Consider the following 17,873-nt stretch of genomic DNA (forward strand, 5'->3'; position numbering starts at 1 on the left):
AGCCCAGGATACAGTTGGCTCTCTGGGCAACTTCTTAGAAGTCAATTAAAATCACATTTTACATGGCAATATTATTTATTAAAGCCCTACTAATTCTTTCAGCAAAGAAATGTGACTATCCAGATCTCAAAAATGTCTCCAACTTCACCTTCATCAAAAGAATTTGCTAGAAAATATGTTTACAGTATATATATATGCATATATATATAAAAAAATAGAAATTGCTCCTTTTTTTTGCAGCAACAAAGTTATCTAAGAATGCAATCATAGCAATCAACGAATGCCAAGATCTTGCCACATAAGTTGTGCATAATTCCTGGAAGTGCAGGAGGCTTTGTTTGAAGAGTTCTGTCGCTGAAGGTAACGAAGTGTCTGCCCTTTGACCAGTGCTGGTGAGATCTCTCAGAAATCTCCTCATGTTCTGAACTTTGATCTTCATTACCTGTCTCCTTTTTTCCACGCCCTGACACACAAGCAACATATCGCCTTCAAAGATCAGTAATCTGTTTTTTAAGATTTTTTGATGGAAAACTTAGCAAGTACTCCCAGAAAGCTTGACCTCCACAACAAATGCATGCGCTCCTTCCATCTTCGCACATTGAGGATGTCCATAAACAAACAATACAAACTGCAAAGCTGCAGCCACCACACACCTGTCACCTTTGTGAAGTCTGTTCACCAGCGTGTCACTCAAATTTGGGCCAACGTGAATACTGGTGATAGGGGAGAGAAGAAACTAATTTGCCATGTATTCTGTTATTTGGAAATGCTTGGCTTTGAAGGATAAGCATCACCCAGCTAAGTCTGATCTTAAAAGTTTAATCACATCTATTGCTTTTAGTTCCCCTTGCAGGGGAGGACTGGGAACAAGGGAGGGCCAAGTCTGTTCCAGTGCACCTGTGTGAGGGGTATATGTTACCTGTCAGCACTGCAAGATACTCGTGAGCTGGCTTCAAACTATTGGACAAAGATAATCGGGTGCTTAGAGGCGCCCAGCTCATGCTGCAGCCTTGCCTTCAGCACTGGTGAGGACACAACTTTGCTGGAGCCACTTGGCTCTGCAAACCCAAGCCCAAACTTAAACACAGTTACTGGAGATAGGAAGGTCAGAAGCAGAGGACCTCTCTGGGGCACAGAGCCAGAGTTCCACTTTTCAGTGTTGGGAAGGCTGTCCTGAAGAGACTGCTAGCTAAAACAAGTTTTGCCCATCACCCTGGGCTGTACACGCAATTCGTGCTCATGAGTGACATGCTTTTGAGCACAGATGTACCTAGAAAGAAACCTAATGGGGGTCTGAACAATATCCTTCTGTGGAAAAACAAAGGTCCCACAGGTTTAAAATCCCTTCTTCACTGCATCCAGACAAACATTAACAGCTGGCTGAGTGACCTGAACAGCCCTTCTCGTCTAGCAAACCATTTGCGTGTAAACCTCACATGATCATTTTGGCTTTACCTTGTGACAAACAAAATACTGTCACAGGGTGAATCAGACTTTGGACCTGGCTAGGTCAAGGAGAAGAACAATACTCTCTACAGTTGATTCCAGGCCAGAGATGCACTTCTTTTGAATCACTGTCTGTCTGCGTCTGTGTGTCTCTGTGCACAGGTCGATACACCAGACCAAACCAGCTCACCATCTAAAGTAAATGATCAAGACCACTGAGCTTATATATTGGGTTGATCCTATGCTAAGACATATGACAGACCAGTGCTGTCCCTAAATTTATGACTGAATGACATGTCACATGCCAGTGAAAAAAATTAAAGATTTAGTCAATATCATATGACCCATGTTACAGTTAATCTGGTTTCAAATCAGTTTATGAAGGAACTGAATATTCATGAAGTTATTAAACTGCACTTCCTGTTTTAAGAGAAAAGATACACCAGGGAACCTTTGAAGTTTTGATGTGCTTTTAGCAAATATGACTTTTTGCAATATTTGTAATTGAAAAGCCGTATTTAAGACTGAAAGGAGGTCCTTTGGGCATCTACTCCTCAACCATGTCATCTCTCCTTGTACCACACTGGTGAGTGTGAGGCCAGAATCATCTCAGTGTCTTAAGATGACACCGACAGGAATGAAGAGAGCAGGGGTACTGTGGTGTCCGTCCCAGAGCACCCCACCTCAAAGCAGAGATAAACCAGTATCCATAACCCAACGAGCAGCCATCATCAGTGAGCAGATAAGGCTTCTGCCATACACGTACTGCGTGCACAACACATCCCACAGTTTTACAGCTCTGATGCCAGGGCATGCTCCCTCCGTTGTGTACCTCAAGGCGGGTAGAGGTCATGTCTAAACAGCACAACTGTGGATCTGCACCAGCATGACCTTTCTTGTAGAGCCGAAGCATGTGCCACAGCAGCCGTGATGAGGGAGACACGAGCCAGCGCACCTTTCCCCTGACACACAGCACCAGCTATGCGAGACTCGGAGACAACGGGATACATTAACCGGAGACCAGCTAACAAATGTTGCTGTTACACACCCTGACAAGCCCAGAGCATGTGGAAGGGGAGCGGCTATAAGGAAACTTCTAAATCATGTCAGCTGAGAGCGGAAAACACGGCAGCACGGAGCAGAAACAGTCGGCGGGCAGCGCTGGGCCGCGGCAGCCCCGAGGCAGGCTGACCCCACCGGCCAGGCCGAGCACCCGGCAGCGGGAGCTGCAGCGCCGGGTGCACCAGCGCGGGTGTTAAACGAGGCCGGAGGCACCGCGGACAGAAACGTTCTCGTTGCGTAACCGGCCAAAACAAAGTCTTCTGCCCAGTAAACGGCGACAGCAACGTTTGGCACGCTGCTGCGGCTCGGGGGTGAAGTCACGGAACTGCTGATTTGTCATCATTTCGTGCAGCAACCCCACGCGTCCCCTGGCTGCAAACACCGGGGCGGGGGAACACGACACACACGAACGTCCCCTTGTCCCGCCGAGGCCACCCCCCGCCTCCCCGAGCAGAGCCCGCCCAGACTCGGCCTGCAGCGCCAGGCCACGGAGCCGCCTGCCGCAGCGCCCCGCCCGCAGGCCGCGGAGGGCTGAGGGACACCGGGGCGAGATGGCGGCGCCCGGCTTCGTCCTCTCGGCGGCCGCGGCCGGGAAAGGGGGGCGGTGCCGGGCCGGCGGGGGGGGCGGGGGACACTCCTCCGCTGAGGGACGCGGCTGTCCTCCTCGTCCCGCCTCTCGGTGTCACGCACCGCCGGCACTGCCTGACCTCCGCCGCGGGCCGGTGCGGGGCGGAGGAGAGCGACGGCGGGCGGGGGCACGGTCCGCGGGGCACAGCCCGGCCGAGGGAGGCGGCGGCGGGCGGAGTGAGGGGGCATTGCCGGTGCCGGCGGGGCAGGTGCTCCCGGGGGCGGGGGGGTCGTTCATGGGGACTCCCGGGCAGGTCCGGGCTGTCAGCAGCCGGGGCGGAGCGTGCCGGCGGGCCGGGTGTTTTCAAGTCGTGAGTAATTGCGTTTTGTTTTCTGGTACACAGGATTAAACCCCAAAGCCAGAAATGAGGAAGGTTTTGTGCGTGGAACCCGTCATTTTCATCTACATATTTGCGTCTTCCTTGACAAGCCCGCTGGTGCAGCAGTTCATCTACCGGCGGCTGTGGGAGGAAGAGTACAACTCCACTTTCGTAAGCGATAGCAATGCCACTCACTGCGAACAGAATAAAAGTAGCCCGATTTATATCAAACAGAAGGTAAGAGGGGAGAAAAAAAAATAGTTGTAAATAAATTTGCAGCCATTAGGTGCTGTCTCAACGTAACTGCCTTTTATATAACCTTACTTAACTTTTTATATATAGAAAAGCAGTCGTTTGGTCAACTGCTGTCACTTTACTGTCTCCTTGCTCTTGTGTTGCGTGGTAGGTAGCTGTAGGGCTTTAAAGACAAAGATTTGTCTCCAGGAAGATGCTGAGGTAAATTCCTATTTTAACGGGAGTTGAAAGTCATCTGAGAGGATTTGGCCCAAATTTGCATTGGCCTGACATTATAGCGGGTACTGCCGAAGGCTCCTCCTTCCAGCAGGAGTTGTGCAGGTGTTTATGAGCCATCAGTTGTCTCTGTGACTTCCAGTGTTCTCTGTAACTATGTCAACTTTGGCAAATGTCCTATAATTTTCAGGAATAAGATCTAGCGTGGAATACATTTATTTCAAAGGAATTAAAAGTATGAAAAATGGGGAGGTTTAATATTTTAAAAAAAAAGTATTTTTAAAATGTGAAAAAATATTTAACTGATCTTTGCACAGTCAAACATATCTGATGATTTACCATTCATAGCAGTGCTAGTCTGCCTTGTTGAAATAAAGAGATGGCAAGATGACAGCGTCCCATGGTCAATTACATTTTCAGCTCTTTTTCGTAGTTCAGTATGCCGGAGAGCTGCTTGTTGATTGGAACTTCTTCCATTGCACTTCCAGTGCAGTTTTAATCTACACTTAAGCAGAACTAACTGTGGGCTGACAGCAGAAGATACGATCATACTCCATTTTCCTTTCCTCTCCCCCCCGCAGTGTTGTTCCCCCCCGTGTTGCATCTTGCAATTCCACAGTCAGATGGTACGGTTTGGATTTGATATGGCCCCTGATTCAACAGAAGGATCATCTCTTTTTAATTTGTTCGGTTTCGAGTGGTGTTGTTTTCTGAAGCAGTGCACCGCTCGGACAGACTAGCCACGTGATTGCTGTATCTAATATGGGGATGGCAGAGGGAACACATTTGCAGAAGAGGTACAACAGAACCATCCTTCACAACAACAACTAGCAGTTAGGTTGGATTAAGTGGAACATGAAACCATTGCAGAGTCAGAAAACTAGATGACTCTGACTGTAAATTACACAGAAGATGGAGTTATGGAAACAGCTGGCATTCCTCTATGCTGCTGAAAGGGCACCTGAAAATTTTTGCTCACATCCCAGATTTGAATCTCTGATGTGCTGCATATGCACAAGACTGAACACCTGAGCTTATCTACTTCATTTGTCATATATAAAAGAATTTTTTTAATAGTTCCTGCTTCCATTGAAGATGATCAAAGAAATAATTCAGGATTTGTAGTGTGGAGTAGGTTCTTCCTCATGTGACAGAAGCTGGTCTTAGTAGAAAGCATGTGCAGGTGAAAAGGTCAATAGAATTGTAGTCCAGTGTGCTTTCTCGGCTGACCCATCAGCCAGGAAGGTAAAGTATGCCACCCATTGGGATTAATTTGGAGATAATAATCAATTATTGTCTGAGTAATGTTTGTATGTTACTCCCCCAAAGTGTTTTATTTAGTGTTAGCTCCCTGTTTGGTGCTCTGTGTGTGCATTTTGTCATACGGTGTCATGTGTCAATAGGAGGAACAACTCGAAGAAAACAATACGTGGTGCATACAGTTCTAATCGCAGAGCCCATCAAGAAACCTGCTTTTCACAAACATTTCTGCACTTTGCACTTGCTAGTTACCCCCCAAATTCAACCTGTTTTCAGATTGTGATCACCTATGCTCAGGATCTAAGACTTTGTATTTCTTTTTGCAAAACACTGAAGCAGAGTGCTTAATTTCAGCTGAAGGGTCTCTGATTGATGTGGTGGTGAATTCACATGTTACAGGTTGGGGTTTTTTGGATACAAAGTATAACTAACTGGATATTTGAGAACAGGAATCCTTCAAGACCTTAGCTGAGCAATGGCCAATGGAACTTCTTTTTTTTTTTTTTTTTTTTCCTTTTCCTGCCAAGTTTGCATTCCCTCCATATCAATGGTTGCCAGCAGGTCATGAGCTTTTGAACAATCATACTCTTGTCTGGACATCTCGCCTGCATTTTGCAACCACACTTGTTATCATAGCATAAGAATCTAAAATGCTCCAAACACCCATTAATTTCGGTGGAATTCCAACTCTGTGCTGGGTAATAATCCTGTGTGTGGGGAAAAGAGTAGATTCAGTAGTGCAGTTCCAAGCCCTTTGCTGAGGATATGTGAAGTAGGTGTTCTGGATTTTTCAAGACCATCCTAACTGACTTCTGTTTACAGAAGCTGTACATTTTGCTGTCAGGATTGTTCCCAACAAGCCTTGCTTGGCATTAACTTTTAGAAGAACACCTTCCTTAGTAGTTAATTTAGTGTAAATCCTTCCATTCTGAGAATGGAGAAGCTTTTTCGTAATCTCACCTATTTCAAAGCAAAATATAAAAGGAAATTGAAGACATAAATCACTTGGAACCTGCAAAAAAAGTAGAATATAGTTCAAAATGGATAGTCTTTGCAGCATTGAGATTAATTATTTCTTACAATTTGAAGGAAATTAGTCATTTTATAACAATAATTTTATATATTAATAATTTTATAATAAAATTATTTCAAAGGTAGTTTGAATACAAGCTGAAGCATTCCAGTCACTGGCTTGGATAATCCTTTTTTGTTGTTGTTTAGCTCAGAAAGAGTTACATTATTAATCATTAAACATTATTTATCATCCAGTTTATTATTATCCAGTCCATGTGTTTTCCTTTGCTACTTTGTAATATTTTTTAAATTTTATCAGCCTGTCAATTTATCATGTTCTGTACATTGTTCAGCCTCAGGCACTACACTTCTCCCTTAATGTAAACCTTACATAAATGAATTGCTTTTTCATTTTTTTCTTTTAATTTTAAAATCTGTCATTTTAAGAACTATTTCTATCCACTATGAGCATTTTTTTCAGAGTAGAGTGAATTTGCAGATTAAAAAACTGGACCTTTCTCTTCAAATTTATGTAGTTCCATTGACTTTAATAGTTATGTGATTTTAAAGCAGCTGCGGGCTTGACCTATCTTTTTCTGCATTCTTTTCCATTAACTTTATAAAAACATGAAGTGGGCAGTTGAGTGCTTTACACTCTAAATGGAGTTCTTCTGTACTTCTGTCTTTTAGCCTTCTCGTCAGTAGACAAACAGTCATTTATGTCTGCAAGGTCATGGTCATTTGCGGTATCTGGATGTGTAGCTGCGTTCTTTATGTTGCCCATCTACTTCCAAACCAATGAAACCCAAGTCTTTGTTGTTTTATTCCTCCAGTTTCATTATGGTTTGGCAACAATATTTGTATTGTATGGTTAATGTGGGTTAAGGTGATATATAATAGCATCTAGTTTTACTTCTAATGTATTAGCATTTCTTTGATGCTGGTATCTTTGAACCTGATGATCCTAGTAAAGAAGCAATGCCTGCAACTACATAGAGTTCTGCTTGTCAGCAGAGGAGGAATTAAAGATCAGAATATCATTTTCCATCTTGGTTTGTTCAGTCTTCATGGTTTTGACCCTTCCAGGGTGACTACAGTGCTGGCCAGTGGACAAGACGTCATGAATCCTAAGGTAGTCAGACACCATAAGGGAAGAAAGTAAAAGACTTCAGAGTGCTGGGGATCTTGAGGGATTTCCTTGGGGGCCTCAGGATCAGTTGAATTTTCCTCCTGCAATAAAACCTGGTATCTTGTAAACAAACAAAGAGATTGAACTAGAAACTCATGGTCTTTGCCTGTAAATAGAAATCTGAATTTATAAAGCAATCAGCAGCTTTTAAAATTGCCCACAGTACACTCTAGGGTTTTTTTTTTTTTATCTTTTGAATGCTACTCAGTGGGGATTATGTTAGCTACAGAGGAAACACCTGAAACTTGGCATACAGATGGCTTGAATGCAGGCTGAGAATGGCTTGGGAAGACTTACACAGCTTTACCTGCTGATGATTAAAGAGTGCAACCCCTGCCCAAGTCAGTGTGATACCTCTGAAAACGTGAAGAAAACTTTCAGAATTACTTTATTCTCTGCATCTGAAAGTTGATCTTATAGAGTTTAAAGGGTTTGTGCAAATGAAGTTACTTCCTTTTCCCCTGCTGCTCTTCTGTCTGATCAGGTGGTTGTCTTTGAAGGGGCTGTTGTGGCTGCTCTCTGTCTGGCCTGCATCAATACATTAAAAGCAAGATCTGAATTAGCTTGCTGAGCGTCATTTAGCAGCTGGCTTCATAACAAGATAGTCTTTTTTTTTTTTTCAATTGACTTTTCTTTAGTTCTTTTTTCTACAGCTATTCACGTTCTGTTAACTGGTTGTTTTTCAGCTACATTTGATTTTTATACATCTGTTAAAAAGAGCTCAGAAATTTTTCTCATTTTCTCATAGTTTATAGTTTATTGTCATAGTGTTAGCTGCTGTTCCTTATGTGAATACCTGCTGTAGCGTATCTGTAGAGACATTACCGATTTAGCCAGTTTTTGAACTCGGAGCTTTCCAGTGTTTTAAAACTTCGTTAATTCACATATCTGTGAGTCAGTATAAATTTTAATGCTGTGTTTCACATTGTTATTGTTGTTATTATTAACATTGTACATTGGGGTGTCAGAGCAAATTCTGATCTCTTTACTTGCACAATGTGCTAGTCAGTGAATTGTTCCTTGTAACCCTTTCAGTAGGATTATTTGGGAGGGAAAATGATTTCCTGTGAGTAGGGAGCATGGGGTATGTTCCTCAATCAAAGACTGTTTTACCACTGATTTTTGAGATATTAAAATAGGCCCAGTGTCCTTTTGCCATACCCTGTACTGAGGGAGATGATACTTAAAGTGTAAGCACCAGCTCGTGTAAATGCATGTTCAAAAGAATTGTTCTCTTGTCTCCATTGAATCTTCTCTGTCAAGAGTACTAGTAAGATTGTATTTTAAGAAATAAGTTCTGGCCTAAAATGTAACAAGGGATGTTTGAGGAATATTGACGGTAAAATTACAAAAGTGCGAGTCTTTGAATATGCAATTCCTTTGTGTTAGTGATTACTGTAATATAATGCATTCTTATAAACATATAGTAATGTACTATATTTTATTATTGCATATATTATAATGTCATATAATCTTGTAAAATTATATGTGTTTTATAATTATATAATCTGTAAACATGTACTGTGCTATACATTATATTGCATGCTAATCATTATGTAACTGTAATATTCTAGAAGTATAGATTTTTTTACAATGTATTATAGTATTTACGTGGTTTTTTTTTCTCTTTGCAGGAAGTTCAAGAAAAAGCCTCTGTGTTTAATATGCAGTTGGACTTAACGGGGTCAGTTCCCAGCCTTATAGTTGCCTTTGTCATTGTAGCTAACGGGGATCGTCAGGGACGGAAAAGGTCTTTAGTTTTACCATCAATGGGAGCTTTGATTGCTGGTGTTTGCCTCTCTGTAATATCATATTTTTCCTTGTCACTCTCTATCCTGTTTGCGGTTGCATTTATTACTGGACTGTTTGGGAGTATGGCAACTTTCCTTGGAGGAGGCTTTGCTTTTATAGCAGACGTGTGTCACGATGAGAAGCAGAAGACAACACGAATAGCTGTGGTGGATTTGATTTTTGGAGTTGTATCTGGATTGGCAGGACTGTCATCTGGCTACTTCCTAAGAGGAATAGGCTTTATGTGGACATTTGTGACAGCATCTCTGCTTCATGTCCTTAATATTGTCTATATTACATTTTTTCTGGAAGAAACAGTAAGCGTATCTGAATTTCAGCACCAGGCACCAGAATCTTGTAAAGAGCTTCTGAGAGAGACATTTTCTGGAGTGTACATGCTTTTTAAAACTTCCCCTTATAAAAAGAGAATTTTAATTATTGTGTTACTTTTTACATTTATGACTTATTTGTTTACTGTGTTTGGTGGGACTTCACTTTTTATACTGTATGAACTGGATGAGCCACTCTGCTGGAATGAAGTATACATTGGATATGGAGCAGCTGCGTTGACTTCTGTCTCTCTGACCAGTTTTCTAGGAGTTTTCTTATTTTCTAAATGTCTCAAAGACATCTATATTGTCTTTATTGGGATATTTTCTTACATTGGAGGAATGGTCATGGCTGCCTTTGCCAAAACTACCCTGCTCATGTTTTTAGGTGAGTTCAGAATGATTTGTTCCATAGTTAACAACATACATGAAAATGCTGCTATGTTATCTGTAGTGAATGCAGTTGGTAGATATTGGGCGTACCATCTTAAAAGGGTCGTGGAGAGGTAAAATATACAATATACTGATTTAGGATTTAATTAAAAGATAAAGTATGTGGAGAGAGGATGGAATTACTTGCCATGATTTGGTTGTAGTGCCATAGAGATACATTGGATTATTTAATTTCTTCATGCTTGCGTAATTGTGTCTGAGTGCACTTCTAGTCCGACTTTTCTATTGTCTTTTACTATTTGGGGAACTGAGTATTCAAAAGTATATGACTAATTAATTTGCAATGTGTTTGTAAAATCCTGGATTTTTGTTATTTCAGTGTCTCATGACTGATTCATTGCTTTACAGTAAGAGTGCCATCTTTGCTCTGCTTTATGCCTATTCCTGTTCTTCGATCCATGCTGTCAAAAGTGGTTCTCACTGGTGAACAGGGTGAGTAGAATTTGATGTTAAACAATACAATAATGTGTTATTTCAGAACAGAGATGCACCAAGATTACTTTTAAACGAACAGATATGTATTGGTATTTTAAGACTGTTTTTCTTTCAAGTTCCATGACTCTGTGTCGTGATATTAATGGCTTTAGACTCTGAATTTAATATAAACAACACTATGTTTAAAAACTACTGCAAATTTCAATCTTCAAAGGAGATATTGCTCTAAAAATAAAGACCATGGGGAACTTGAAGCAGAGGAATGCTCAAGATGTATACAGATGTGATTTCACAAGTGCTTCTACATTCACAAGATTTTGACATGCAGAGAAAGATACATTTCTGTTACTTAGTCAATGTCACACTTAATAATTTAGAAGGGTAAGCAGTAGGTGGTCAACCTTCAAAGCACTTGAAAACAATTAGACTTGGATCCTGAGCTATGTACCCAGCTTCATGGGTGCCTGTGGCTACTGAGATGTGTCCCAAAAGATGTAACATACTACTTTTGAAAGTCCTTTCCTTATGGAACGCAGAAAAAAGCATGTCAGGCCTCAAAATGTGGCTCTAGTATCCCATATTTTGCTTTTGGGGAGCATATACTTTCTAGAAGCATTTTCCTGAGTTGTTTGGGTTTATTTTTTAAAAGACATATCTTAATACACTAAAACAAAAGATCTCCTTGTACCTGACTATGCTAACGTGCACCTCTGTTTTTGCAGTTTCTCAGCATTCTTCAGGGCTTTGGCTACTTGAGTAGTTTGATGCAGGAATCAGGTTGCCTCTTGTTATCCTTTTCAGCTTACCTATTGTGATTTTGTTTATAGTCCCGTGAATATGAGTGTGGCTTGGGAAAACGTGTTCAACAAGACACTGATAGGATAGACTGCCACCCCAATGGGTAGTTCAGTGCAAACAAGGTTGCTTCTTTCCTTTCAAAAATGAGTAGGAGATGGTTATGTGCTGAACAAGCAGTCTTTGTTGGATCAGAGCCTTTTCCACATATAAGGGTGAAAATTAGAGAAGGAAGAAAAACGAAAGGGAAGAGTGAGAATCGAGAGGAGAATTGGAAGCGGTAAAGGATGAAGATGTGCAGAACGTGGTTAGTGAGGATGAACAGTTTGAACTTCATGTGATAAGCAGATTCAAAAAAGTAGGTATGGTGATGGAATAGTAGCACAGAAAAATAGTTCCCATGAGCAAAATGTGTTTTGTTTTTTTAATTTAAAAAGCAAGTCTTTTGTAGGAGTCCCCACGGAAGACACTTCCATAGCAAATACATATGATACTTGGGTGCTTGTTACTTGCATAGTTGCTAAAATAGTGTAGATGGATAGATCTTTCAAAACAAGTTTAAAAGCTTAGGTACTTTGAAGGGATTTTGTTTGTAATTTTTTTTTTTTTTCAGGTGCTGTGTTTGCTTGTATTGCCTGTTTAGAAGTTGTGACCGGCGCTATTTCCCTTTCAGTTTTTAATACTCTCTACGCAGCTACTGTTGCATGGTTTTCAGGCTTTAGCTTCCTCCTATCGGCAGGCCTTTGTCTAATTCCACTGTCTGTCCTCTGGTAAGTATGGATCAGGAGGCTGCTTCTGACTGCTTTTGCCAGTAATTTCTGTTTTGACATGAGTTGAAGCTGAATGGTTTAGTGCAGTAGTTCTCAAACTTCACAGGTACCATGTGACCCAGTGCCATTAAAATCTATAAAAGATCTGCACTAACTTTAAGGCCCATATGAATAAACCTTTAGACATGGTCAAAAAATATGCCTCTATAGTATTTGCATCTCAGCATATCTAGTGACCATTTAGTAATACCAACAGTGAAATATCATTATTCATGAGTATTTACAAAAGCAAAGTTCACTTTACATTATTTCCAACATAAATTATGGCTTTTTAGGGTGCTGGAACATAGGTCTAAATGACAGAAAGATCACTTTTCATTATATAGATTTATATTTGGGGGGAAAAAGCCAGTTTTCTTGAGAGGGTGGTACTCTTGCTGGAGACTTGTATCTTGTTTCCTAATGCTTAGATTTTACCTCAGTCACCTTTTATCAGCTGCATTTTAAGTTTTAAATAATAGGCAATGATAATGCTGTAGATTTAGAACATTTCACATAATTTCAAGTCTGTGCCTGCCTCACTACAGTGTTTTACACAGTCTATTCAGAGAAGCTGCACTAATGGTAACTTAAGACTAAGGTAGTGATTCCCTCTCAGGCCTGAGGGAATTGAAGCAAAGGAGTCTTGTTTGTGTGGAGAATACTTTTCAGCAAAGTAATAAAAAATTGAGGAATTCAGTTATATTAACAAAGGCTCAGTAAATACTTATTTTATTAAATACTATGTTTAGTTTAGTCCAATGCGGTATGGTAGAAAAAGTTTCTGTTAAGAAACTCTCTTCTGTGCAAAAGGTAACAGATACTTACCATCAATTAGTCCATCCTGCAATCAGGACCATCATCAGCATAAATTTTTGGAAGTTATTTTTCTTTTCCTTCTGTCATGAGTGTCTCGGATATCCCACCCTTTGAATAACCATTCTCTAAAACCTTTCTTTTGAGAGCGTCATGCAGCGTTACTGTTTGAGAGCAGAATGCATAGTTGTTCCAGTCTGTAGTAAATCAGGCATAGTAGTTTAGTACTTACCAAAGACAGCAGGAACGATACTGTGTAATTTGTCATAAGGGCAATGCTGTCATTGCTTTTGTTTACTAAGATTCGTCAACAGCTTTGTGCCACAGAAGATGGCTGTAACAGAGCGCTATGGAGTGTGTTTTTTGGTGCTGAATCAGCATGCTATACTAAACTATCTCAGCTAAAGATATCTATCTTATCTGTGTCTTACAGTTGGCTTCTGTGCACAAGCTGGAGCGGGGAGGACTTGGCTCTGCTTGTACCTGAAGAAGTATCCAGCATAGAGAGCGTTGATAGTTGAACAAAGGATTCACCTATCTGGGTTTTCTAATCTGACATGCAGTGGCACAGACCTTTATGTCATACGGAGACCATAGAGATAACACAACAGTTGGAGATGCAATCTCAAAGTGGCCCTGCAGCAATAAGCACTAAATTGGTAGCACTCTATATCCAGTCTGTTTTTAGCTCTTGAATAAAGTTAGCTCTCATACTTAACTATGCAAATAGGCTGGCGATGGAGATTTTAATGCTCCTTTGAGCATGAAGAAAAAAATAAGGTAGGATGATACTCTCTTTCCACTTACCCTTTCTCAAGTTTGAGAACGTCAGCTGTGGCTTGTGATACATTTTGTATCATTCTAAGTGGGGTGACAGAGATAAGCTTATCAACTCAGACGGTGCTGGCAATTCTGCTGAAGCCAGCGGAGCTCATGCCAGCTGAAATGCAGTCCGCTGTGTACATCTTAAAAGGCCTGTCTGTACGGTGAAGCCCCAAAACCTGTCTAAAATTACTAAAATAAAAGGTAGTTTTTTCAGAAACCAACCAAACTGGAGGCAATACTTGCACCTGCTGTAAGTAGACTTACTGCTCTGCAGTTAGCAGAGAGTGTTTGTGTAAGTTTAATGCATGATGTGTGGACCTTGCCTGTGACTTAGTTCTTAAAATGGATTTTCACACACAGAACTGTCATACTTAGAAAATTTCCGGCTTGCAGAGTGTGAAGTTTGGCCTATGCCTACATTTTGCAGAGGCTGTATTGCACATTTATTTTTATCATTTTCCATGTATTAGGGACTACATATAGACACCTCTATTTTTTGTCCCATAGATATTTCTTGTTTTCTACTTAAGTTGGCTGTACTTCACTTAAATGTTTCTTCCAGTGAAAGGCTGCAATAACATTTCTTTTCAGTGGATTTTTGATTATTTTTTTAACAACCCTGAAATGAGGTGACCAAATCTGAATCGTGCATCTAATCATCTTGCAATGGATGCAGCATAATTTATGAGCACTTGAGCAGCATTTCTCATCTTCAAAGCACTTTACAAATGCTATTAAGAACCTCCTTCCATAATAGATATTATCCTCCCCTGTTGCAAAGAGAGAGAAATTAACAGAGAGGTCAAGTGACTTGCCCAGGGCCACAGTGCAAACTGGTGAGACTGCCAGACCCAGGAATTAGTTTCTGCGTTGACTCTTCACCTTTTTGCTTGAGATTTTTGAGTAGAAATTATCCCGAGTATTAGCTTCTGGAATGCACAGCAGAAGGTAAATACACCACCATGTTAAGGATCAGTCCCGTGAGGATTTTTCAGAGAGAGTTTGACAGCCAGTACAGTTCAGATTCCTTAAAGTACAGGTGGGTTGTACCTGACTCTCTTCCCCCTGAACAGATTAGGTGGAGAAATCAAAATAATGTAAAGTGGTTGACATTCAGAGGAGAATTCTAGGAAAGGAACTATGATGTGGGAACTGACTTCACGTGCACACAGCTTAGGGTAAAAAAATGAAGACAGACACAGCATCTGCTTACAGCCATTAATATCCATCATATGGACAGAGAATTTCTGCAGAACTTCTCAGTGGTACTCCACCAAAAAATATCAGTACCGCATCATGACGATACTATTGTAGGTTCTTTTTGTTTGAACAACAGCATCGTGTTCCAAGCTATGTATTGTGATGACACAGAAGTTTGGAAGAGGGTTCAAATAAAGTAAGAGTTTACACTACCCAGGAGACCACTACCTACTCACTGCTGGTGAAAACAGTGCGTTTATCCAGGACAGGGGGAATGGATATTTACACAGCTAATAACTATAGCCAGCTCTCACACTTTTGTCCTGAACTACCAAGGCTGATGTTGGCAATTAAAGATCATTAGCTAGTTTAGACACTAGCCAGTAAATAAAACTGCTTGACTCTCCTCCCTTGAGGTGCCCAAGCTGCTGCCAACTCGTTGGAGAAGTTTTATAATAAACATGAGTACTTGTAGAGAGATTAAGATAACACTGATGTAAAGGATTTCAGCACAAAGATTACATTGTCTTTCTTGCCTCTTTGCTATGCAGTTATGCAAGGCTTTAGCAAATTAACTATTTCACACAAAACTGCCTGGAAAAAGCAAAGCAAACGAAGATGGGGTGCATGCCTTCACTTCCTCTTCTTCAATGCACACCTCTACTAGCATGGGGAAGGTAACCACAAAGCAAACCCATTCCACAGTGGCATCATGTCAGTCCAAATGAGAACAAGCATGTACGCTTTAGGAACAGCTTTGTTATGGTTTGGTTTTGCTGTAAAAGTACTTGCTGTTTGCAAAGTATTTCTGGTAGACACAGCATTTAGAACTGGCTGTAAGTTTAGTTCATATCCTTCATGTGTTTTGACCTAGTTTTTCAAATCCTTAGCATGGCACAAGTTGAGGAAACCAGGTACTAATGTGCTTCAGATTATTAAATCAAAATCTTCCAAGTTTATTGTAGTTGCTCTATTTGTATATAAATGCAAACTGTTCCAGAAATTAATAATGAATTCCCATTTTTTAAACTCTATGTTGTCTTTGTAGTTCTTGCATTGTTTTTTGACAAATGGCCAACAGGATGACTGGTGGGGGAAGATTTATGTAAAGCAGCAGCACTATGGTATCATCTATTTTTTGGGGTCACAACAAACAGCTTTTGCCTCCCTCTTGCACTTGGGGAGAGGAAAGGATGCTGCCCAGAACATCAGCACCAAGAGGAGACAGGGAATTGCAGAGCAGGGACAGCACTGCTGTCCGCAAGAAGTCAGCATAGGGGCTTCTTGCGTTGCACCTGTCAGACCAGGGGACCCACAAGTGCCTTACGAGGCCAGGCTGGATGGGGCTTTGGGCAGCCTGGTCTAGTGGAGGGGTTGGAACTAGATGATCTTCAAGGTCCCTTGCAACCTAAACCATTCTGTGATTCCTCCCCTTGCCCATGTTGGGTCCAACATGAGATCAAGGCTGGGTCTGTCCCAGCTCCACTTGCCAGCACACCTCGCTTGGCTTGCCCCCATGAGCTGCTGCTTGCGGCGCCTGCTTTACAGAATGAGGCTTGTCGAAATAGGGAGAAGAGGCTGGACCAGGAAGCCCAGTCCCCAACTCAACCCACTCTAACACTGTGCAAGCGTAACCCTTTCTTTTGATCCCAAAAGCTCTTTGCTTCAGTCCTGTTTGACTTCTATTACTTTAACAGCATATATTCACACACAGACCTCTTACACCTACCATGTGCTTTCCAGCCTGGACAACCCCTAAAATTAGCTTCCTTACAGACATAATGAACAATGCAACTTCCTTACTCTGAATATGGCTTGATCTCACCCAAGATTAAAGTATACTAATTGTTGAACAAAACCACCCAGAAATTATATCCAGCCTCCTAATATGTGTCTGCTCCTCACTGCACTAATGAGAAACTCCACTATATGACTTGTCTTAATGTAGCTTTGCTCAGATACAATAGCATCCATCTTTCAACCACCACCACGAAAGGCCAACTAGCTAGATACACTGAGGCAGGGAGCTATAAGCTACCAGTAACTGTGTACAACTAGAGGATGGCTCCCTGTTTTCTGGAACAGAGCTGGCAGGAAAGCATACCTGAAAATCCTCCTAAAAAAACATGCCCATACCTTAATTTATCCGAGACCTGGCAAGGTAATCCATCAGCCTTTCTGGCCTGAGCCTGGAACAATACAAACCCTACTATACCCCAAGCTTGCTTTACAACAACAGTTTACTTTTGCTTTATACAGAACTGCCAAGAAACTTGTCAATCATAAAATAGCAGCCAATTCTGCTATTTAATAAAGTGTATCAGCTCACAGAAAGACCAGGACAGCTGTGGAATACAAAACAGTGAGTAGGTCTATGCTTGAATGTTCAATTTATTGGTCCTATGTTTAACCTCCCTAAGGAAAAAATACGAATGAAATAACTTGTATTTCATAGCACAAGCCTCTAATCTCTGCAACTCTCAAGTGAAAGACAGTTTTAGAAACTTCACTTCCTAAATGAAACAAGTCTAAATATAAAACCACCAGGAAAGTGTCTCATACAGTGTCATCTCAGTTTTTTTAATTTGCTGCAATGTTTTGCAATTGATGCACATAAAAGCACTGTGAAATTTACAGGATGGAAGCTAGAAGCTTTCACCCACATGGATAGGGAATTTGTGGCAGCTCTGAGCACACTGAAAAGCACAAGAAATGTTTACGATTGTGAAAAGAGGTTTATAGAAACATTTCTGCTAAAATTATCTACAACAGAACACTAAGTGCACTTAGCAGTTTAACCAAGTCATTAAAACCTGCTGAATAAAGACAGTTCCTGTCTTAGAAATATTGTTTCTAGCTCCCCACATATGACAAGAGATGACATCTTTTGAACCACAGACTTTTTTTTTCCCCTTCTACTATGCCATATCATATTAGCTGCCTCGCAGGATTTATATGACACTTTCATGTATACAACATCAGAAAATAGTTTTTACAGCCCTGAATTTAATCACACACACACTTAAGTACA

General features: G+C 41.1%; 1 protein-coding gene across 3 annotated transcripts; it reads left to right on the forward strand.

Moving 5' to 3' along the window:
* The first annotated feature begins 2,988 nt into the window (after positions 1 to 2,988).
* On the forward strand, positions 2,989 to 15,876 carry SLC46A3 (solute carrier family 46 member 3). 3 transcript variants are annotated; one of them, XM_054812705.1, is made up of 6 exons: positions 2,989 to 3,230; positions 3,480 to 3,692; positions 9,024 to 9,897; positions 10,311 to 10,394; positions 11,806 to 11,962; positions 13,251 to 15,876. In XM_054812705.1, exons 2-6 carry the CDS (start codon positions 3,501 to 3,503, stop codon positions 13,336 to 13,338), a joined length of 1,395 nt encoding a protein of 464 aa, XP_054668680.1. In that variant the 5' UTR covers positions 2,989 to 3,230; positions 3,480 to 3,500; the 3' UTR covers positions 13,339 to 15,876. The 3 variants fall into 3 exon arrangements, with proteins under 3 accessions (XP_054668680.1, XP_054668678.1, XP_054668681.1); XM_054812703.1 differs by having other exon boundaries at positions 3,190 to 3,344; XM_054812706.1 differs by lacking the exon at positions 2,989 to 3,230 and adding an exon at positions 3,250 to 3,268.
* Positions 15,877 to 17,873: the final 1,997 nt, after the last annotated feature.

Source organism: Grus americana, chromosome 1 (genome assembly GCF_028858705.1).
Source record: "Grus americana isolate bGruAme1 chromosome 1, bGruAme1.mat, whole genome shotgun sequence".
Lineage (NCBI taxonomy): Eukaryota > Metazoa > Chordata > Aves > Gruiformes > Gruidae > Grus > Grus americana.